Genomic DNA, 24,151 nt, shown 5'->3' on the forward strand with positions numbered 1-24,151 from the left:
ATGAATTTCTGAGCCACAAAATCAAACAGATATACAGATTAACAGCAACACAAATATGGCAGTGTAACAGCTTCAAATACCAAAATTTCCCAGCTCTTCCCACCTCAACCTTTGCCCAGGACCCCTTACCTGGTCCAACAGCTGCCCCGGACCCACCTTAGTGTAAGTGCTTCACTCTCAGCAAGATCAAGCTTTACCCACAACCATACCAGTAGATGACCCAAAATTATTCAGTACTGAAGCACCACCTCAAACTTGGCTCATCAGCTGTGCTTCACCAACAGTTCAATCCTGATCCCAGCTGTAACCCTAAGTCAGCAATCTCTGCCTACCTACCAGAAAGCTGCTACCAGAGTCAACAGTGAAGTTCCTAGCATAGCTGGCAATAAAACCAGCTAGTTGGTCACTGAATCTCTAATCTTCACCCTCTGCCTCATGTCGGATGTTAATCTCACCCCAATCTCATGCTTAAATCCTTCCTAATTGCAGCAGGCTTGTGATTTTGGCCTTCCCCACCAATGATTCCTTCTCATTGCCCTCCACAGACTCAAGCTAGGCCCTAGCCCTGCTACAGCCTGACTGGCTGGGTGACAAACCCTAATGCCTGATTGCAGCCAGCCTAAATTCAAGCAAATCATGCCCTAATTGGTTCAGCCATACACTCAGCCCTAAATGTTGGCCCCTTTTGACATAATTTTAAGAGAGCATCTGGTTGACCAATTCCAACATACTCTCTGCAGCAAGCAGTTGACAGCTTACAGGGTACCCAAATTTTGCTTTTCAAAACCAGCTGGGGCAAATTTAGCCTGTTTGTTAGAAAACAGCCAACCCTAAATGAAACTCCTAACTCAGCATAAAGAAGCACACAGCAGTAGCACATGTGAGTTTAATGTCATACCTCCTGCACTTTGGTAAGCCCAAGAAGCAAAATGATTCCTCAGAGTAAAGCAGAGAAGACTTGCTGCCTCTCAATTATTCACTGCTCTGGCCCCATTCCCTTGCAAAGCTACTGTGCACCTCAAAGCAACAAGCAGCAGGTGGCTGGTACAGTATATAAGAGCATGTGGGACCAAGAAGTGCTAATTCCCTGGAATTCTAATAGGAGTTCCCATAACAGGCTCATTCTAGGTTTCCATGCCACTGACTTTTGGAAGGGAAGAGGATACTGAACTAGTCCAGTAGTAACTGAGGAGTCCAGTTTTGCCTCTTACATCAAATTCTGACTCACCCTGCTCTGATACCAACTCGCAATTCTCTCCTAATTGGGAAAATCACTAGGATAGTACTCACTGCCAGAATTCTGGGTCATAAAGTCATTCTCTGACTCAGAAGGTTTACAACAGCTGTGGCAGTGATATGGGCTGTAGGTGAGTCATGTTGAACTGTTAGCACAAACATAAAAACCTTATAAACCAAACACATAAAGAATTGCACTGACCCTTCTAAATTATAATCTTACATTTGTTATTCCATAGCAAAGGACTTGACAATGTTTTACTGTGCATTCAGTTTTCAGAAATGCAAAATTTAAAAAGTAAAGTTACTAAGACACTTCTCATCATATGAATCCGAAGCAGCTTTTTAAATTCAGAGGCTAAAATTCTAGCTGATATAAATTTCCTGGCACGCATTGAATTTGTGGAGGCATACAGATTTAAAACAGCTCAGAATCTGATTCTAGATTCATGGGATGAAAACCAGTGTTTAGTGATTATGTAACTGCAAATGCAGATATGCCTCAAGCGCAGCATGCATATAATGTATCTAACACTATATAACAAAATATGCCATGCATATTCAGAGGTGGAAAATGCCCTGTTCAATTTAAATTGTAGGAGAGATTTAGATAGATAAATACTCATGGGGGTTCCGATCAATAATTCCAGTAAATAAAATTAAGAAAATACATATTAAGTAACCCAGCAGAATTACTGACCTTCAGCGAGGTAATTTCACTGACCTGGTAGGCCCCCATTACCTGAACATCTAATGCTTTGACTCTCCAGTAAATTAGGCTAGTAAAACAAACATCACAAATGAAACTCTGATATTCACACCAAACCACTGGGAAAAACTCAGATTTCCAGCCAGAGGTTCTGAAGTATGTGTTTAACAAGTTACAACCTTTTTAGGGACAATCCCATCTGTGGAACAAAAGGAATACAAGGTTGCCCCACAGTACCAAGTAATTGCTGGAAAAAAACCCAAATGGGCTTAAAATAGTCTTTCAGATTCTTTCCTCCCTCCTATAACTACACAACAAGAGTGCAAGTTCAGATATCAGGTGCTGGGGTTTTATCAGAATAAAATGGGTTGCCTTTGGTGGAGCAAAGTAGGTTTACAGGAGATGAGGAATCAGCCATGTTGCCTACATATAAGGCCAGAGTCATGGCTCTGGTTTTAGAAGGCAACAACTTTCCACCTTCTGACCAAGATGCAAACTTCAGCTGACCAGAGGCACACTCTTTTACTTGAACACAAAGTCAACCATGCTAGCTAATGTCTGCACCAAGCCATAGGCATCCATGTGCTCCAGCCACTGTTCAGATGCGGGCCTGGGAATCTGGGGACTGAATCATAGAATGGTTTATGTTGGAAAGGATCTTAAGGTCATCTAGCTCCAAACCCCCTGCTATGGGCAGAGACACCTTCCACTAGACCAGGTTGCTTAAGGTCTTGTCCAACCTGGCCTTAAACACAGCCATGGATGGAGCATTCACAACCTCCTTGGGCATCCTGAATGCCGGGAACAAACCCCTGAGAAGATGTAACTGCATCTTAAAATGGTGCCTCAGTTCTCTCTGAGAAGGGGGGGAGCAGCCGGCAGTCTGCGGCAGCCGGTCCTCCGCCGTCAGGAAGCGGCGGCAGCCCAGAGGCGAGGGTGGGGGCACGGCCGCCCCACCGCAGCGCTGCCCACGGCCCTACCCACCTGGGCCTACCGGAGGAGCCCGCCGACCCCGGGGGCCTCGCTGCGGCTGCGGCGCGCCAAGGGGCGGGGGCCGGCGTCCCTCTGGCCGCCGCCGGGCGCCCCCGTTAGCCGCCTGACTGTTTCATTCATGCTTTCTCCTTCGCCATCTCCCTCTCCGACTGAAGGAAAACGGGAGCGCGCGTGGGCGGCCGCTGGAAGGCTCCCTGTCAGTCAAGCGGCCGAGCTGAAACGAAGGCGAGCGAGGGAGAGGGAGGGAGAACAGCTTTCCCGGGGGAGGGGGTGGTTGTTGTCCCTGCCGATGCTAGCCTCGCACACCTGCCCGGGGGCATCCGCAGAGACGGGGTGCGGGGAAGGCGGGAGCGGGTTGCACCACACACCTTCCCGCACTGGGGGGGACAGCGGCGGCTCCTCTCTTGCCCGCTCCGCCACACACCCCCCCTCGGCGGCGGCGAGTGCTGTCTGTCGGGAGCGCCGAGCGGGGGGGTCGCTGCCTCCGGTGGAAGGGAGGTAGGGCGCTGTGGCGTTCTGCCGCGGGCTGCGGAGAAGGGCCGCCTGCCCCTGCCGCTCGCCGCAGGGCGGCCCCGGTGTGTGTCAGTGGCGGGGGGTACGTGCGGTAGCGGGTAACTCGGATCTCCTCGGGGCTGTGGGGCTTCCTCGCAATCTGAGGGGCGCTTCGTGGTCCTGGGTACCAACCAACAGGGGGTGCAGGGGGTGTGAGGGGAGGTCTGCGGAGAGGCTTGGGGCAACTTCTAACGGTTTCAACGGTCGTAACGGTTTCGGGGAGGGGGAGAGATCTGCCGGCCGGCGCGCGCCCCGCAGAGGGCTGAACTGGGCAGGGCGCTCCGTAGCGGGGAGGGGAGGGATGGGTGCGGGCGGCTGGCGGCGGGAGAGGGGGCGCCGGTGCAGTGCGCAGCGGGGCTGGGGGCTTGGCGGGGAAGAGGCACGACGTGTGCAAGCCCACTGCACGCCGCAGCGGGCGGTGCTGCCTTTGTGCTCCCTCCGCACCTGAGTCCGGGGCGGGGAGGGGCGGTGCAGGTGGGGGCGGGCACGGGAGGCAGTGGCGGCTGTGGATGATCCCCGGAGCCAGGGAGGTGAGGTAAGACAAGGCTAAACTGCCGTGCTGCGCCGCGGCGGCCGCTCCCAGGGCTGCTAGGGACGGCTGCACACCTCGGACTGTGCCTTAGGCCGGTGGCGGGCAGGGCAGGCTTGGCTTTCCCGGCTTTCGCTTCCTGTCGCGTCCCGCTGCAGAGAGAGGAATTCAGCAGCAGCAGCAGCCCAGTCCCCCGAGGAAGGACGATGCTCGGAGGTGGGCAAGCCGCAGCAGCCCAGCCGATGCGCGGAGGGACTGGGGCGGGGGCAGCCGCTGGTGGAGCTGCTGGCAGCTCTGAGCCCGTCTCCGCCCGCTCGCCTCCCGTCCCTGCCCTCTGGCAGCCGCTCGCCGGGCCCTGGGCGGGGGGCGGCGTGCACAGGCTGGGTGCTCGCAGTACGAATTCACGTTTTTCTCCACCGAAGAGCACGCCAAGCAGATTTTGGTGTATGCGCTTCTCGGATCCCGCTTAGGAAGGACTGGGGGATTTGGGGGAGGCTGCCTTCAGACCGCTATAGTGAGTAGTTAACTACTGGCTGCAGTTAAAATTTTAGCAGCAACAGCTTTTAGATGCTTTTCGGGAATATTGCTGCCTTTGAGCTGATGTGACAGGCAGCCGTGGTTCTCTACCACTTTCTACTAGGTGGCAGTGCTGAGATCAGGATAGTTGGCATTGTAGCTAATAGTGTTGGGAACCTGGGGACTTGGCGTGCAGCTGGATTTTGGAGTTCTGGGTGGAACAGCAGAGGCTTCACATGTGCCCAGTTGAGCTTATTTGCAGTCTTTTTCAAACTTTACGTAAAGGTATCTTGTGCAGTTACGTTTTAGTGAGACTGTGATTTTTACACGATACTTTGAAAAAATAAATTTAGTAGGTTAAGCCTTTGTATTACAGCATTATTTACAAAGTTTCTGGGGTTTGGATCGAGCTCCACAGGCTACCTACTACCTGATTGGCAAAGATTTACAGCTGAGGATCAAATTCTATTGCTTGTGTTAGAGCTATACCTGATTCAAAACAAGTGTGGCTGCGTTGGCTTCTTTATTTCGTGAGTGTTGTATATAGTGAGGAAGCAGGTTTTATTGTTTGAGTTTGATTACAGTGTTTTGTCAGGCAGTTTGAGTGAACTCTTTTGTTGTATAAATAATTAATGGATCAAGTTCAAATCTTGCATAGACCCAGAGCTCGCATTGACTTCAGCAGAAGTTGTGAGGTACATGACAGAGTGCTGAATTTTACCGCATAGAATATCCGAAGTACAAAAAACCAAACAAAACAAAAAAAGTGCTTGCCCTACACTTGTTTTGCAGGTTTTTTTTTTTTTCCCTTTGGAGTACCAGAATGTTGTGTTTTTGTCTATGTTTTCATTGCTGTGTTCAAATTAGGGTTGTATATCCAAAGCCAGCGATTGTTCAGGGTTCAAAATGCACCCGTTGAGAGAAAATTTAGCATATTGTTTTGAGTGTGAATAAAATGGACACCATAACTCTCATTTTAGGTTTGCACATAATGAGTCCCAGCATTTTCAATAGGTATGTGCAGGAAAGTAAGCACATGTTCATTTGTTTAATTAATTTTGTTGTTTGAATAGGCTTTATTCTTTGTAATATTTTGTTGCTGGTTTTGTTGTTGTTTTTTTCTTCTTACTCCTCATTTAGCATTATCCTTGTGGTTTAAGGGCTAAGCTTTAAAATGTTTGTCACTCCACTGGAGAGAGAGTTGCCAACTGAATGTCGTGCCTGTAAAACAAGTCTTTAAATAGCAAGACCATCAGTTTAGTAACCATTTAGTATATAAATGGTAGAATACACAGCAAGAATTCAAATCTCAATGATTATAGCATGCATATTTTGATATTAATATTAATAAAGTACTAAAGCAAAAATATACATTCAGCTTTTAAGGCCCTGTACTGTTTTGAAATGGAAGAGCTGTTTTCTGTTATGCAGCTTATGCTTAAAAAGAGAGAGGGGGCCCCTTGAAAACTTATCTATGAACATTTATTTTGTTTTCTGGATCTCAAAATCCATGTAGCAGGATGTTTTCCTGTATCTGCTTTCTCAGTATTTGGAAAGGCAGATGTTGCTGCAGAAGGAGCAATTCGGCCGATTTGCAGCATGCGGGGAGGAGTCGTTCTAACTTTCTGCTTCTGCCTGAAAAGATCAGCCGTTTAGCTGTTTTGGGCTTGGGAGAGTGATGAGATAGGGACGTTAATGTAGAAATTAGGAAATTTCTGTTTTGAGAATGAGTAAATTTGCCTGTCAGTTTACTTTAAAGAATGCCACTTGCTTGGCTTTACCTCCTAATTGTCCACAAACAAACCCTCACCAAAAGTAGGTTTTGTTGGTTTAGTTGCTTAACCAGATCACTTAACCAGATGTTAAGTCAAAAGGCAGAAAAAGACAGTGGATACTACAGCCCTGTTGGCTTTTGTAGGAGAGACTTTCTGAACTGTAGCTTTTTTAAAAGTACTTGACAAAGTATTTTTGACGAACAGGCTTGACGAAGTATATTTTTTCTTTAGTGAAGCAAAGTATTTTGCTTTGCTAAAGTAACAGAATTTTGCTGTTGGAGTTCTCTTTCGGTTTGTTTCTTAGCCTGTGTAGACCACAGCAAAGTGTGGCTGATGGGACCCAAGATTTAACCTATGATAGAGCATGGGTTCTTGGTTTAAGCTGACATTTCAAAGAGTTTATATTTAGTTTTCAGAGACAAAGTGTTACTACATTAGAGGATATTTGAGACTCCCTGCCAAAAAAAACCATGACAGAACAACCAAACACCCAAGTGAAAGTTAAGAGCTGATTTTACTGATGCGTCTTTAGCAGATTAAGGCCAGAAGAGATGCAGAGTATGTCTATGCTATATGTATTTGTGCTACTGCATAGCGAGTGAGCCATGAAAAAGGCAAAGGTCTTGAATGTCTCTGGAAGGTGGCAGGATTTTTTATCTCACTATGGGGCTCAGGCCCAGTAATTCTTTTTTGGTTCTTTTCAGACTCCTCCTTTAATGATACTGAACCAACTTGACCTGTGATCTTGAGCAGCATTTTAAAAAGCTAGTATGGTAATAATTTGCACGTTAGAAGTCAGAATCGTGCTCCTGTGTTGTAAGACTCCTGATTTGTGACCAGCTAGAATTACAGTAAGTGGTTCTGTATGTTCTTGGTTTGTGCCTTTCCTCCTTTTAGCCCTTTCTTGCTTAGAGTTCTGCTGCATGTAACCTGTAACATGTAACTCCTAACCTGTTCAGGGCAGGAGCAGCCTTTCATAATTTGTTTCACTGGGGCTGGAATCCCTGTTTGCATCTCTAAGAGATGAGTGAAATGAAAAGTTAACAATCTGACCCTGGTTTAAGATCAAGGGTAGCTGCCCAAAATATTTAGTGTTTTTTAAGAGGTGGACCTCTAGCACAAAAAAATACAGTTTCTTGTTTCCTTTCTGATTCTGTATCATAATTGGTTTCATTCTGTGTTTTACTGCTGTGCTTATGGGTATAACAGCTAGATAGTGCAACTTGCATTTTTATAGCAATGCTGATCTGTGGACACGATAGCGTGTATCAGTGGGAACTCTTTGTTTTGACACAAGCTCATCCTTCAGGCATAAGCAACTCACTTAAGTTACAGAGGGTCTCTCTTATTTATCATCAGATAGACACCTTTAGAGTAACCTTGTCAATCACTGCAGTATAATAAAGCCATTTAGACCATCTTTTCTAAAAGAATTGACTAAACGATGCTGGGTTCAAATAGCAATAAGTACAAGAGTGACAATTGTATGTAATACCTTTATGTGCATGAATTTATTCAGGATGATAGCTGTCTTCATAATCCTGTGTGTGCAAACTTAGTACTTCCAGATGTGCCAGAAGTTCAGACAGATTTTGAAAGTTTCAATAAGAAGTTGCTAGTAGCTGCAGTATGCATAGCCAGCTTGCTAGTTTTGCACACTGTCACACAGCTAACATATTGCTATCCAAACCGATGTCTCTGCGCGTATACCACTTCATCAGACAGCATAACCTATGACACAGCTGGTCTTTATTACACTACTTTTTTAAATTACACAAATGTTGTAATTCATATATCACTAGAATTGTTCTACTGCTCATTTGTCCACAGATCATGTTTCTTTAAAAGTGCTGGTGAGCACCCAAGACTCTGAAGACAGCAGTTTTGTGCGAGATAAGAATGTTCCTTAAAGAAGCCGATGGAGGATAAAGCTCCAGAGTTCCTGGCAGACACTGACAGCATAAGATGGCACCGTAGTCTAGTCTGGAATTGTAAGTCTTAAGAAGGACGAGATGTCCTTGGCTTGACAAGGAGTTACTGAACTGATGAAACTTAATAGTGGGCCAGAGTCTGCTTTCAGGACCTGTGTAGATGTTTGTTTCTGTTCAGTTGCACTAATGGCTATGGAGCGATTAGGCTTTTTCTACATGTGAGTGTGAATTTAATCTCTCTACATTAGAGGAAGTTATTTTATTTACCCTGGTGTGAACCATGAGATCTGCACCCATCATTCTTGAGCTACTTTGTTTCTAGAACTGATAGGAGATCTAGGAAACAGTAGTGTAAACTTAGAGCATGACTGAAACCAGTGGTTATAAAGAAATCTCTGTTTTGAAAGGTGTGTGTTTCAAAGATATCAGTTCATTTGCAGAAGGCTGTTTGAAACCTGAAGTTGACAAAGTTCATGAAATCATTGATGTCATGAAATAGACAAAATATTTTATAATCAATGACGTCCATATCCTTGCAAAGTCTTTTTTTATCACAGGCTTTTTGCAATATAGGGTCCTGTCAGTAGCGAACAGGATACAAGTAAAGAGACTAGGATGCTAACACTTCATTGTAGGTGTTATGTCTTGAGATACGTTACACAGCTGTAACTTCAATATTAAATACAAAAATAACACTCTGCTTGGCAGATACAACTGCTCCTGCAGGAGGGGGGGAGGCAATCAATATTAGTGGATATTTTAGTGGACAAGTCCAGCAGACATAGATTTTTCTATTTCAAAAAGTGGAAGAATCTCCAGCTTCCATTTCATTTCACATTCATTACAAAGTTCCTGTAAGAAACAGTAAATGCAGAAAGCGAATCATGTTTCTATTTGTAAGTAGGCAGTGATCAAATCCTGTCTTTTGTTCCTATGTGACCCTGAGAGATGCTGGAGATGGATGCATTTCACTGGGAAACAGAAGGCTAATTTCCATATGGAAATTTGCTGACATTGGTGTACCAAGCTTGTTTTCCACAGGTGCACACCTTTTACAGAAGCAGACTATGTTCATGGAAATGTATATGCCTAAATACTTGGAATGGCTATTCTGGTAGGTAGTCCTGTGTAGACAGGCTCTTAGGTCTAAATTACTATTGTGGAAGTTTGTGAAATCACATCAAACCTACATGGGAATAAAACGACAAAAGGAGCCCAATAACAGTGCAAGTTGAAGTGTAACAAAAGCACAAAGATCTTCCAAGTACATGTGCTTTGGTAAAGATGTGTATTTTCATATGTAAACTCAATATGAAAAGTTAAGGTTAAATGTCCTCTTAAGGTATCCATGCCTTTGTTCCATATCTGCAGTGAACAGAACACTTTCTATTTAGAAGAATGCTTTCTATTTACAGTCATGGCTGTTTATTCAGGTAACAATGCATCTTGTATTACTAGTGCAGCAGGGAAGTGACTCTGTGACATTTGTTACTTCTTGAAATGTATGTTTACTGAAATAAAAATTATAACTAGAGAAAACAATCTCCCTAGATCCTAAGAGTTGTGTGTGTCTGGAGATGTATATACCCTTTATTCAAATCCAAGGGGTACAGGTAAAGATACCTTGTATTATGCATCATTAAGAATCATATGTTGAAATTTGGTGTAGGAATAGCATTAGTCTGTAAACTTAAGTCAGTAAAGTATAAAATTGCTTGAAATAAATGGCAAAGGAGCAGACATGGGACAATGAGAGCTGTTGCATGCAAAGCAATAAACAGGATGTGTGAAGGAAATAGTCTTTTAAAATAAGTTATTTGTAGAAATTTGGTTAAAATTGATAAATATTTTAAATTTTCTTTGTAATACATAAGTTGTAAGTTGTATTTTTAATGTCAAGCTTGTAAGTATTTGATGGTGGAGTATTTGCAGTGTTGGGACCATGTCAGCCTGTGAAATAATTTCAAATTAGTCAAGTGTTCCAGCAAATTCATTGTTGTCCTGTTGAGTTAAAACATATTCTAAAATTGTGATTGAACTTAAATTTAAATTGAAAAATCTTTTAGAAAATAATATTTTTAATCAAGGTTGAGGAGAAATAATTTGTAATGTTCTGATTACCTTCAGTTATTCTGTATTTCTTTTTGTGGGTTTTTTTGTGTGTGTGTGTGTGTGTGTGTGTGTGTGTTGGCTTTTTTTCTTTTCATATCCTACCTGTGTTGTTTCTAACATTCTTAGAAGCAGCAACTTGAAACTTTCATACCCTTAAAGACTCAACAGGACCATTTGTAATTACTAATATTATGTTTGTGCATACCTCCTTTCGATGAAACTTACACTGCTGTTTGATGTATACTTTAATTCTCTTCTGACTTCACTTCTTAGCAGGGGTGACCTAGATGAATTTTGATGAATGTATATGTCACTTTCAAAATGAGGTTGTATCTCATTTTTTCCTGAATTCCACACCCCAGAAAGTGTGCTTTCTACCCCGAGACAAACATTTCCTTTTCCCCTGCAGATTGTTGCTACTCCCATTCAGCAGAACAACATACTCGGTTTGTAACACCACTAATATCATGAGCCTCTAATGGTATCTCTGTTTGCTAGGAAGCACAAATGCTAGTATTTTGTAAAGATGCATAGAGCTTTTTCAGATATCCTTTAATAACCGAAACTACTGAAAAAAGCTCAGAATTTTGCAAGGTGGCGGTGTTCTGAACGGTGTCTCTCAGGTGCTATGAATAATAATTTTCATAATATAGGATTACAGGCTGTAAAAGAAGTTCATTCCAGTTGTGTTCTTGCTCTTCCTTCTGCTTCAATGGCAGGAGATTTTTAGCAACCAACAGCATTGCAGACTGTTTTAGGGTGCAGTTGAATAATTTATGGAGGTGAGATAAAGGGAAGGCTCTAATGGAGTATAACAAGCTTTGGATCCATTCGGAAAGCAGGATTCCAAAAGCTGAGGTGTGCTAAACCAACAGAAACTAGCCTTTTTTGGGTGGTTGTTGGGGGTGGGTTTTTTTTTGGGGGGGGGGGGTATTTTGTGGGGTTTTTTTTTTTAATTTTGCTTGTTTCCTTTGGGGTTTTTTTTTTTTGGTGTGTTTTGGTTTTGGTTTTTTGGTGGGGTTTTTTGGTGTTTTTATTTTGTAGCCCCATTTATACCTTCTACCATCTTGCCAGGATCACAGTTTTACTTCCTGTGTGTAGAATGACTGCTGTAAGTGGGAGTTGAGAAGTTTCTCCTTTAGCTGAGAAGAATACAGGGGAGCAGAACAGTCTATTGAATCTGCTCACTGATCCCAGCTCAGCTTCAAAAATTGGGTTCTCATAAGCAGTCCATGGGTTGCAGGTTGGCAGTTGTCATGTGCAGCTGGGGTGACAGTACACAAACACCACAAGTTTTTCCACACAGCCACTCTGGAGACCTATTCTTACAATTCAGCTATTAAGTAGCTACTTACACAAAAGGCAGGCAGCTGGATCTCCCTGGATGCATTCCATGTGTTTCTCAATCAGTAATGAAATTTTGCATCTCATAGCAGTGTCTTGGACTTGACCAGACTTTGGGTATTTAAAATACAGTAATATACTCCCATAAAATAATACGGAAGACAGTCTATTGAAGGCCAGCTAATGGCAGTGAGAAGGAATCTATGGGTTGGAAGTTTCATTTTTCTCTACTCTTGCAAGATTTAAGCCATACTGTTTAGGTCAGGGCACTTAGAAGCAAGCTAGGCATGTTGATTCACCCTCTCTAAGAGAGTACTTGTTTTGCAAGAGATGTTATTTGAAGTGCTCCCTTGAGTATATGATACCACTTTTGAATTTTCTGTTGGCTTACTGAATTACACTTGCCTGTTTGCTGGGGTTTTTTTGGAGGGGGAGGTGGGGTGGTGGTGGTGGTATTGTTTCTGTTCTTGGTTTGTTGTGTTTATTTTAAGGGGGGGATGGTGGTGGTTGTTTTTTTGTTTGGAGGGGGTTTGTTTTTGGTTCCTTTGGGGTTTTTTGTGTTGTTTTTTTGTTGTTTATGTTGCTTGTTTATTTTATTCCAGGTAAATAAAACATGCTTCATATTTTTTTCTAGCATCATCCAGAGATTCTGGGAAAGGGAATCCATTTTATTCATCACACTGTACATTTTTTCTGATGTTTCCGCAGAGCACTTTTTACTTCCAGGAACAGAGACTCGCTGCTTCCTTCCTGTACCTTGACTTATTGAGTATGTCTAAAGTTGTTTATTTTCTTTTCCAGAGCATCTTCTATTTGGTACTCCAACAGTGTCTGTTCCCTTATTTTCAGTAACAGTGCATATTACCAGACCGGGGCTTGGTTGTAGCTGTCTTCTTTTGCAGCAGAGCCTCCCTCGCCAGTACAGATCACTGACACCATTCCATTACAATGACCAAAGCATTTGCTCCTTAAGATTGAGAATAGCAGGCCAGGGAGGGAGGTGGAATAATTTAAGTAGTTGGCTTGTTTCAGTTCTCTTCTAAACATGGAAGTGAGAGCCTGCAAACATAAGATGAAACATTGGCACAGACATGACCATTTCTGTGAAACTGCAGATGTGACTACTTTGAAACTGCTGGGAGCTTCAGGAATTATTGCAGCAAATCCTGTGACTAAAAAGAATGTAGTAGTTACTTTATTCTGCTGGTGATTGTTTCTGCATTTCAGAGCCCATTTAGAATGGCTACGTAATGAAACTACTTAACATTTTATTTTAAATTAGAGGAGGACTTCTCACATACTTAACATGATGCCTTACTTGTACTGAAATATATAAGGAGTTGAGTGCCCAGATGCTGTATGTATTTTAGCCCTTTATTTATTGTCTTAAAGCATGTTTCAGACCCTTAAGTGCTCTGTTCTTTGTGGTAAATTACTGTAAGCATGTGTAACATTCTTAATGCCATGTGTGTTTTATAACTTTTCTGGTTTCATAGTTACATATTTTTTCCCTGAAATTGGCACTTCCACTTTTTAACTTTCACCTCTTTTGAGCTTTAAGCATCATTTACAACAGTGTATGTCCTTGATATTTTTAGGAAAAAAACATTGTTTTTGTCCCTTTGAATTTTGTATATGTTCTCTGGCACCATGACCCATTAGAATCCTGATTGGAAATACTGTAGATCTTGATACTGAATTTAGTTTTGGCTGTTTGTCATGGTTCTGCATGTTGCCAGTGGGCAGCAGATCACAAATGGAGATAAAATGCTCTATAATTTTGTAGCAATGCTAGATCATATCACGTAATCCTAGAATGGTTTGGGTTGGAAGGGACCTTAAAGCTTAATCTAGTTCCAGCCCCCTCCTGGGGGCAGCTACACCTTCCAGTAGACCCGGTTGCTCCAAGCCCTGTCCAATCTGGCCTTGAGCACTTCCATTGCCACAGTTTCTCAAGGCAGCCTGTGCCAGTGCTTCATGAACCCTCATAGTAAAGACCTTCTTCCTAACATCTAAATCTGCCCTCTTTTGTTTGAAGCCGTTACCCCTTGTCCTGTCACTACATGCCCTTGTAAAATGTTTCATCTGCCGTGTATTCTGTGCAGCCTGGAACATCAGTTTTCAGTCTGTTATACTTGAGTGGGTTAGATTACATTCTATTAGCTTACATTAGATAAAACTGAGAGGTGTTGCTTTGTGTTAGTTGTGGGCATGACTTCAGTGCTACATGAAGAGTTTTTTAAGCCAAAAAATTGTGCCAGTGGCAAGATGCTGATTCAGGTATGGTGCTGTTTTCTGTGCTTGAACAGAGGGAAACCATTACTGTTGTATCCAGGATTTAGAAAAAGTTTCACTTCTGCTTGGCAAGCTTGCTTAGAAGTCGGGTCCTGCTAACGCTGTCTCTGGCTTTACTGTGTTCTGTCACAGCTTACTGGCATTTATTTGGTGGCCTGCGACTTGTGAAGCTGTGCCTATGAGATTGCTGATTATGCTGGGAAGAAAAGGCAGTCCAAGGCTAGCTGGAATACGAAATAGTTTCTGCAGTCATTTGGGAATTTGATTTATTAAGCCATCCTACTTACTACCTTGGTTGCTGATACTGAACAGAAGCAGAAATTGAGAGCAGATCTCTAAGCTGATTTACTGTCCTTGAAACCAGATATTTATTTCAGGTTGGAATACAGTTTTCTGTCTGTGCCTGCAAGCTTTTCTTCCTTTTTTTTTTTTCCAGCTGATACCAGTCTCTGCTGCGCTATACATGGCTCTCATCCTTTTCATCTCTGCTTGTCACCTCTCCAGCCCAAGTGTCATCTCCTAGCTAATATTTTTTTTCCTTCTCTCTCTCTCTCTCTTTCTGTCTCTCACACACACAAATTGCTGAGTAACCTTCTGCCACAAAGGCTTCAAACCAAGGAAGCACAAACTACTCTCTTTGTCCACTACATCCTCTTAGATTAGCAGCTTCTGTTTCATGTTGCCCAAGTATGAAAGGAGCAGCTTTCCCCTGGAAGCTATAGAATCCCTTATTTGTAAGGGACTTCATCATGGACTGAAATGAGCTGATAAATGAGCTGCCGCTGAAAGATACATAAAAGAATTGTTTGGTTCTGGTTTTTGTTCCTCTTTTGCAACTGATTGTTATGGACATCATGCTCTGTGATTCTGAGAACATAGCAGGTATTTGGAAATACCATCTTGAAACCAGAATTGGTGCTGGAAAATGCCATATCAATCCATCCAGCTGTTTCTAGGCTATTTCCTGAACTATTGGAGCACTTAATCATTCTGGCTACCTTCTTGTGATTGCCAGCTTTCTTCTTTGGTTGCTGCGTGAGTTTAGGAACAGATGCTTCATAAGTTACCAGAGCTAGAGATAAGCAGAAATATGAGATCCTGCTAACATGTTGAGCAAGATAAAGCCTTGCTTGTTAGTGATAGTGATTTACATGATACTGCTTCTTTGTCCTAGAGGAGCATTTTTTTTCCCGTTGGTCAAGAAGTGGTCTCAGACCTTAGATCAGAGTAAATTTTAAAGCTCCTTTTCTATGCTAGTCCCTTATTGTGCCATTTTGGAGCTGTTAATTGGATATAATTCTTAACCCATTTTGAGGGTTTTTAAACCTTTTTCTGGTAAACTATTTGATGTGGAGAGTGGGCTTGGGGAAGCAAAGGGATTGGAAGGCAGAAGAAGCTATTTTAATTCTGCATCTTTTGTGTGCAGTGATGGCATGAAAAGCAGGGCTGGAAAGGATGAGAAAGGGATTGTTCCTATACCCCTCTGCAGTTGCCAGGCATTTGCATTTGAAGAATATAATGCATAAGCAGACCCCATCTGCTGATGTTCCCCTTTGTGTGAGATAGTCCTTTAAAGAAGGGGCCTTACATAAATGACTTTGCTGACCTGCGTATATACCATATGATATCTGTGGGTGTGTTAACTACTGCACAGAAAAGGAAAGGTGAGAAATCAAGTCAGTGCTAGAGCTGGAGAAACTAAGCACCCCCTTCAGTTGTATGCAGGTTGTTATTTCTAAGTAAGGTTTAGCATCTTCACAAAACTTGGACCAAGATAACTTCAGAAGTTACCCCAAAATGAAGTTTAATTTCTCTTCATGTTGAACTTGATGGCAGAAATCCCCCAGATGGCAAAGAGAGTAAGATCAGACTACGTGGTGATGGCTTTCAGGTTGTGCAATTTCAAGGTCTGTCCACACAACCATAGGGGTTTTTTTTCTGTCTGAAAGGATCTTGATACTTTGCTGAGGGGCAAAGGCTGCTATTCTGTTTTTGATTTGATATGATGTGTAGGGAAAGGAAAACAATATTGGCAGCAGCTTCTTTTGCTTTGAGCATTATGTCTTTATACTCTCTAGAGAACTCATTAGTTTTTAAGGCTGTGTCAGCAACAGGCTAAATGTATATGGTAGTGATACACTGATGATTTGAGGTGCTGCATTCATCATTTTAGAATAATGCATTTTTCTTTGTTTAGTGATGTGTAGCACCCCAAGGGCAATAGGACAGTTCAACCTGAGAAGGTGGCTACTTAGCAAGCAGAAAGATGCCATTTGGTACAGTGGCGGAAAGAAAAAAAAAACCCTGTTCTCTTTCTAGAGCATTTCCAGCTCTCTGTTTGAATCCATCTTAAGACTGACTTACCACACTAGTAAACTCAGCCTTGTTTGTAGAAAAAGGGGAATTACGTAATGTGATCAGGCTCACCATAGTTCATACTGGGAAGACAGCAGTGTGTGAAAGGTAAGGTTCTAAGTTACAGTATGACTTCTAATCAGTAACTGCTAGTAAGATGAGTGTCTTGATTGTTCACTTACAGGCTTTTAATGTGGTGAATGGATAAGCTTTTCAAACCTTGGTACATTAAGGTGATAGTATTTCATATACATGAATATATAGCCCTTTTGTAGCTTTTAGTATTCAAATGATTAAATAGCATTTAGACAATTCTGTCTTAATGTGGGAAGTCTTATATTGGACAGGTGGAGAGCTCCTGAGTCCTGACCTAGGACCTGAGTTGTTACACTTGGCTTCCTCTCTAAGCAGTATCATAGCAGACTGCTACTGCCTTTTGAGTTACAGCCTGGGCTCAAGAAGAAACATACTGTTTTTAACGTGGGTAGGTGCTTTGAAGGTGTAGTAATCGATGCTGAGCTGGCAAAGCCCAAGCAAGGAAGGCTGTGGCATGGGCCTGGGGCCCTGATACCATTTGGCTGTCACCTGAACACAGAGCCACAATGTATGCAGCAGGATAAAAGTGGGATCTCCCATGCCCCGCTGTCAGTTGGCCGGGGTTCACAAGTGGTTGCAGCCAAGGCCTGAGGTACTCTGGTCCATGTGCACCTCTGTGAAGGCAACAGAAATATCAAAGGATACAGAGTGGAGTATCACAAGATGCTTAGGTACACCAGTGCCTGGACCTCAGGACATTGAAGAATGGCAGCAGCCAGCAGGTGGGCCTCTATTTTGAACTGAAACCACTTACTGGTTTTACTTCGGCTTTACCAGCCTTACTTTTCAAAAGACTTTACAGGCCTTACTTTAGTACTGAGATCACTTAGTGCAGACTTGGTCATGAAGTGCCTCTGCTTTCTCCAGTCCCTTAACACTGTCTAATGCTGCTTCCCCTCCCTACTACTGCCATCCATTTCCAAGAATTAGAAGTCAGAGGCATGCACTCTGCTCCAGCTGATGGGGTTGGAAGCTCTAAGAGCTCCAAATTTGATTCTGTGTATTGTCTAATTAAAGAAACAATGCCAAGATACTGTAAAATACACTATATAAACATCAAGGGGAGAATAATGCTCTATCTAATGCAAAGTATATTATGTGCGTAAAGCTCGTCTATATACTACATATTTCATCTTGTTCGGAAGTTCCTAGTGCTTATATTCCTGACATCAACAGTCTTCGGGTGGAAGCAGGACCAAGCTCTCTAAACAGAGAATAACAGAGCAAGTACAGATAGACAGTGATCCAGGCTCCAGAAATAGCTATGTGCCTTAGCACCCATTGATATAAACAAGTACTAGACACTGGTAACCCCTCATTCTTTGTAGGTATGCTAACCACCCATATGTCCCGCTATGATTAGAGTCAAGGGCATTTACCACCTCCAGGACGTGGCCTTAAATGCCTGCCAAAATATTCTCTGCTTTTGGAACTTGAAATGGTTCCAAGCTTCTCTCTCTTATTTTATTTTTTAGTTTTTATTATTTTCAAATAAAACATGAAATCTAGTCTACCCTAGTATGAAGACTTTTTCCCCACCTCCCTCCCAGAGTCTGTGTTCCCAGACTGGAACCCTGTATATCATGTTTCAGTAAGTTTCATGATTGTTTTGCTAACATATAATTAGCGATTTATAATGTAAATGCTGACTAGCCTATTCCAAATGTGACACTATTCATTAAGGGCTCTCTAGGGTGCAGTATGCTCCTTGGTGGATTAGCTTCCTGGAAATTTAATGGCAGTTTGCAAATTGGCATTCAATTTTGTTTTTAGTCTATCTCTTGCTGCTGTATGAAGCAATTTTCATTCTGATTATAGGAGAGATTCTGTTTTGGTTTACTTCCATGCTGTACTTCAGGCAGGAGGATGAATCAAATGTGGAGATCCTGGAGAAATGGTATGAAGACAAATTGCTTTGTCCATAACTGTGTCCAGTTAGTCTTCTATAGATTAAGCAGGATATTCATGTCTAGCTCTCAGTAACCAACTGAATTCCTATGTCATCTGTTGGTGAAGCTCAGTTAGGTTCAGAAAGGCATGTGAGATGTGTATGTAATTCTAGTTTCATTTCTGCCCAGTATTTTTATGGAGGTTCAGATAAGCATTGTAGAGTACTATGGGATTTATTTAGTTCTTGGTACATCTGGAGGCTAGATTATTTAGCTTCATCTTAGAGAAATGTTGACTATTTTTTTATTTTTTTTTTTTATTGTGGGGTGCTCCAATACTCTACTATTTGCAGGTTATCCATGTAACGTAACTTTCTAAACAACTTCACATGCATCCTCATTCTGGAATAGGTATTCTTAAAACACTTGTACTGTATTGTGATGTAACTTTTATCTGTAAACAAATAAAAGTGTAAGAGTTTTTGGGAAGTCTAATTACAAGAACCAAACTGGCCTACGTAGAAGAAATTCTTTTGTGTAGAATTGTTTATCTAAAATGTCTACTTTTTTTAAAGATCAGCATTTATTTAGCTATCATATACTGCCTTTCAAAGTGTGACACCCTGAAAATTGCCATTTGGTTTTCAACTTGGTTGCCAAATACTTTTCGGCCACTTCATTTAAACACTGAAGTGAGACTTAATCTTTCTTGTAAAAAAAAAAAAAAAAAAAAAAAAAAAGCTGCTTATCTGTCTTTCATTCATCTCTCTTTCATTCTTTTCTTTTTCTTGCTAGTAAATGAATTAGTGGGTCCTTTAAAATGCTGCTTCCCCTTTCAAGCAATTTTATGGATTCAAAATACACCTCCCCCAGTCTAGCATTAACCATGAAAATAGCCTTTTTTTTTAATTTTTTTTTTTTTTAATTTTAGAATACTTGCGAAGACAAAAGCTTATTTAGCAGTGGTATTTATATTCTTCTGTGTATTCTAGTGTGGGCTGACTTGTGAATATACTTGACCTGCACTGTTTGAACTCTACAAATGCCGGGAACCATGAAAATTTTGGCTACCTTTACAAATGCCTTATGCGTTGTTAGTATGATAGTTGCTTATAAGCTGATCAGAATGTTTTGATGGAGACTCAGTGCTGAGAGATCATGAATCCACGCTAATATTGAATGATTAAACAGTCTTCAGAGAGATATTTTACATGAGAGAAGAAAAAAATATTCCTAAATTAAATCCAGTTCTGAAACTTCCTTATGAATGCATGAAGACCATGCTCTGAGTTTGCTGGATAATCTTGAGTAACCCTATAAACCCCCCTTACAGCATGAAACAAAGGAATACCAAGCAGATTCTGGGCTCCTTCATGTAGCCAGTTCCTGCAAAGGATAAAGCCAGGTGAGGCAGTTAGGATCTGTAGTGCTAACATAACCATCACTGGAATGGGAGTAGAAGTGTGTCTGGTTCTTTCAAGTTAGGCCAGTATGGTGAAATTTATAGTTTGCTCTAAAAAAATCCCCACATGAATGAGTTTGATACAAGTTCCTAATGTGAATTTAAGATGTCTAGCAAAAGTGGCTCTAAGTATCTCTCCGCCATGTTTTCACAGACAATTTGGCAAGGTCCCTGAACATATGTTGAATTCAGAATTACATCACTAGCATTTGTATGTTGCTCGCTATCTGTTTCTTCTCTTTCTGACTTATGACATGTACTCTGGCTCACCCAGAAGCATGCAAACATTTTCTTATCTGAATCAACTTAAAATTTCATGGGCAGGTCTGCACTACTTTTATTGAGATTTGTGTGGGTGGAAAAGGGGCATTATATCATTTTAATACAGCGATTAGCTTAAGGGGTAAAGAAAGGGGGAAGTGATGGCTGTGCAGAGGCAGGGATGCATAGCTGAGTAAAGTTGGTAGAAGGGTAAAGGGTTGTTTGGCAGGACAGTAACTCCTTTTTCATATCAAATTTTTGATGGGGTAGTGCTAATAGCCAGAAGGTGTTTACCTCTTCTTTACTGTCTTAAAAAGAAGACATTGAAAGACTTATGTGGATTTTGGTAGGGTTGTGAGACTGGACTCAAAACTGCACTCTGTGGATCTGGTATTCATAATAATCATGAGAGTTCCAGGCATGGAAGAATGTAGTAATTTTGATGCTTGCTGTTGTGCTTCGTGAAATCCAGTGAGAGGGAATTATCCTTACTGCCCAAAGACTTAAGAGCTGAGGAGCACATTGTGACCGCATGTAGTGGTTAATTCTGCAGCAGAGTTTTTTTCTGTTCTGTGGGAGGCTTAGGTTTCGTCAGAGTGGAGAATTTAATTTCCCCATTTCACTGAGGTTGGGTTTTTACAGGAATGTAACTCTGTGTACCTTGCAGAACCTGCAGGAGAGCAGAGCTGATTTGTGTTGAGACAGATCTCCCACACGGCTGTGAAAACAAGTGCACAAATTCTGAGTAGCTGGGTGTAAATCTGAAGTAACTGTCATGGAGATTGATGTTCTCTCTAGGAGTTAATATAGATTTACATCAGGGTAACTGTGACCAGAATCTCTCAGGATTCATTTTTGCTAGACTTTAGTAGTTCACTAAATTAATTGCTAATTAACTTGATATGGTTGATTATTGTGGATTCTTCCCACATATTTCTTCTGTCTTTACAATCATAGAATTTGAAGACAGAGCTCTAGTACACCAGACCAGACCTTACCTATTCTGAACTCTTGCTTGTCAAAAATTGTTCCTTTCAGCTAGATACTAACACACTGAGTGCAGTCAGCAGATACTACACCAAAGCGCTGCAGTCCTCAGGAATCCAAGCTTGTGCACATTTGGGGCAAAAACATCAGAGACACGGCAGACCGTGTTGCTGAAGGCACTTCAGCAGTGTCTTCATAATAAAGGGATTAACAGAGGCCGTGTAAGGCAGTCTCAGACTGTCCTTAAAAGTCTGGCCTTGCCAATTTCCACAATGGAGTGGGGCAGCATGAGTCTTCTCCTTGACATAAATACAGTAATCAGTGTTAAGTGGGTTCACAACTGAGATACCAAAGAAACAGCGTGAGCTACCTCCCCTCAAAGCACTTCTTCCCTTGTGTGTCAGAAAACAGTTGAATTGGTGATTTTTTTAATTCTCTACAAAGAAGGTTGTAAAATGAAGTATCTCATGGTAAAAAAGTAATTTGCAGCATCCAAGGCCATTGGGAGGGGAAATGGCCAGAGCCACTTCTTCAAGGTCTGACAACATTGAGGCACCCAAAAGTTCTGCCTCCCTCACTTCATCTTAAGATTTCATTGTCAATGTTATAGTAAAAGGGTATGTACCTTTCTTGTATGTGTTTTGTTTGATTTAAATTAAATTGGCATGCCAGAAGAGTGGGATCTTTGTGGTCCTGCTATAGTGTGGACAAGGAGGTCTTACGACAACCTTACTTGAAAACTAAATTCAGGTTCTTCCAGAATGGTGGCAGAAAAGGACAGTTAAAGCAAAGAACCTGAGAACCTCTAATGCCCTTGAAGATAGTAAAAGGATCTGTGTTGGGGTTGAAAGCAAAACTAAGTTAGGCTTCTGTTCAGTAAAAGGTCCTTATTCTCAAACATTTTGTTAGGTCCCACCAAAACGTGTGTAAGCAGCATCAAGCTAAAAGTCTTCCCTTGTCTTTATAGATCTGCTTAACATCCTTCCAGTCCTTGGGCTTCACTTTGAAATGGTTTATCTCCTAACAGCTTGTAGTTTGAATTGGGAAGGCCTGGGCATACTGACTGATGAACATGCAATGAAGATGTAAGAATACAGTAAACTGATGATCATCTTGCTTGCCTGCATAAGAAAGTAGAGGCATTATGCCAAGCAAATATGCGCATTAGATGACTAACAGAGCTCCCACACTGTCAGTGTAGGCAGGAAATATGCAATGCAGCCACATATGTGTCTCAGAACTGAGTGCTTTTTATTCTTAATGTTTGGTTTTGTTTTTAAATAGGAATTCAGATCCTTGAGCAGGATGTTTATCTCCATGCACAGAAAACAATATTGGTCATAGTTTTTAATATAATCAAGTTTTTGAAACTACAAGATGATAGTTTGCAGATGACATTAAAATTTCAAGTAACAGCTATAAATGTGCATATTGTATGTAAACCTTTTGTTTTTCCAGTGGGAATGTTGTTGGAAAGTTTCGTATTTAATTGCTCTGATTGTGGTTTGATCTCTTTCTTTGATAGAATTAAAGCGAGGTTTTAACAAAAATTGGTATGCTGTAACGCGTTAAATTCCATTTGATACTTGCTTAGCCATAGTTTTAAAATATCTGTGCAGGTATTACTAACCTGAACACCCAGGGAAGTTCTGTAAATCCCTGTCAGCAGAGTGCAGTTCAGCTCTGCATTTAATCTAGCAGCAAGCTTCCACTGAAGATGGACCCCTTTTCACTCCTCCAATGATGAGTAATCCACCCCCCCAAATTAATTATTTTTCCATCAATTCTGCAAGCTGAAGCAGCAGCCTTGCTGCTGCATAGATAGATGGATATGATGCAATAGAGGAGACTGAGCAGGGTGAAACAAACCCCTCTCTGCAGCAGTATAAGTTCATCTTAAATGCAGCATGAAGCTAAATTAAGTGTTGATTTTTTTGTATGCTATCTCATTTAAATTCCCCAAGAGAAATTGAGGCCCCTGAGCTAAGAAGTCTGCAAACACAGCAGAGCTGAGTCTTAAAAAAAAAAATGGAGACACTGGAAACCAATGACAGAATCCCAAATCACCAAGTTACATTTGTGGCCTGACAACCAATAAAGTATTCAATGGACAGATCTTGATTGTTCCCATAGCTAAAATTTTCCAACTGTTTAATGCTTTTCATTGTCTTATCACATAAGCATACAGTATTTCAGGAAGCAGACTTACAGAGTACAGGTAAAGAAAGACGGACGTTTTCAGACTCTTTCTAGATGCTATTCATTGATCAAGTAGTGAGGTGGATCGAGAACTGGTTGAAAGGAAGAAGGCAGAGAGTTGTGGTCAATGGCGCAGAATCTAGCTGGAGGTCTGTGACTAGTGGAGTTCCTCAGGGGTCGGTGCTGGGACCGGTGCTGTTTAATATTTTCATCAATGACCTGGATGAAGGAACTGAGTGCACCCTCAGCAAGTTTGCTGATGACACAAAACTGGGAGGAGTGGCTGACACACCAGAGGACTGTGCTGCCATTCAGCGAGACCTGGACAGGCTGGAGAGTTGGGCGGGGAGAAACTTGATGAAATTTAACAAGGGCAAGTGTAGAGTCTTGCATCTGGGGAAGAACAACCCCATGTACCAGTACAGGTTGGGGGTTGACCTGCTGGAAAGTAGTGAAGGGGAAAGGGACCTGGGGGTCCTGGTGGATAGGAGGATGACCATGAGCCAGCAATGTGCTCTTGTGGCCAAGAAGGCAAATGGCATCTTAGGGTGCATTAGAAAGGGAGTGGTTAGTAGGTCAAGAGAGGTTCTCCTCCCCCTCTACTCAGCCTTGGTGAGGCCGCATCTGGAATATTGTGTCCAGTTCTGGGCCCCTCAATTCAAGAAGGACAGGGAATTGCTTGAAGGAGTCCAGCGCAGAGCCACAAAGATGATTAAGGGAGTGGAACATCTCCCTTATGAGGAGAGGCTGAGGGAGCTGGGTCTCTTTAGCTTGGAGAAGAGGAGACTGAGGGGTGACCTCATCAATGTTTACAAATATGTAAAGGGTAGGTGTCAGGAAGATGGAGCTAGGCTTTTTTCAGTGATATCCAGTGATAGGACAAGGGGCAATGGGTGTAAACTGGAGCATA

At 42.0% G+C, this 24,151-nt stretch overlaps 1 protein-coding gene across 13 annotated transcripts in view; it reads left to right on the plus strand.

The window, feature by feature from the left end:
• The first annotated feature begins 2,924 nt into the window (after positions 1–2,924).
• Positions 2,925–24,151, plus strand: part of PTPN5 (protein tyrosine phosphatase non-receptor type 5) — an 85,301-nt gene continuing 64,074 nt past the window's right edge. For 2 of the 13 annotated variants that reach the window (XM_065682838.1, XM_065682837.1), the window contains exons 1-3: positions 2,925–3,163; positions 7,015–7,161; positions 8,141–8,301. In XM_065682838.1, coding sequence (XP_065538910.1) covers positions 8,229–8,301 — 73 coding nt within the window. In that variant the 5' untranslated portion in view covers positions 2,925–3,163; positions 7,015–7,161; positions 8,141–8,228. The other 11 variants (XM_065682825.1, XM_065682833.1, XM_065682835.1 and 8 more) reach the window with 9 other exon arrangements.

The sequence above is a fragment of the Lathamus discolor genome, chromosome 6, assembly GCF_037157495.1.
Source record: "Lathamus discolor isolate bLatDis1 chromosome 6, bLatDis1.hap1, whole genome shotgun sequence".
Lineage (NCBI taxonomy): Eukaryota > Metazoa > Chordata > Aves > Psittaciformes > Psittacidae > Lathamus > Lathamus discolor.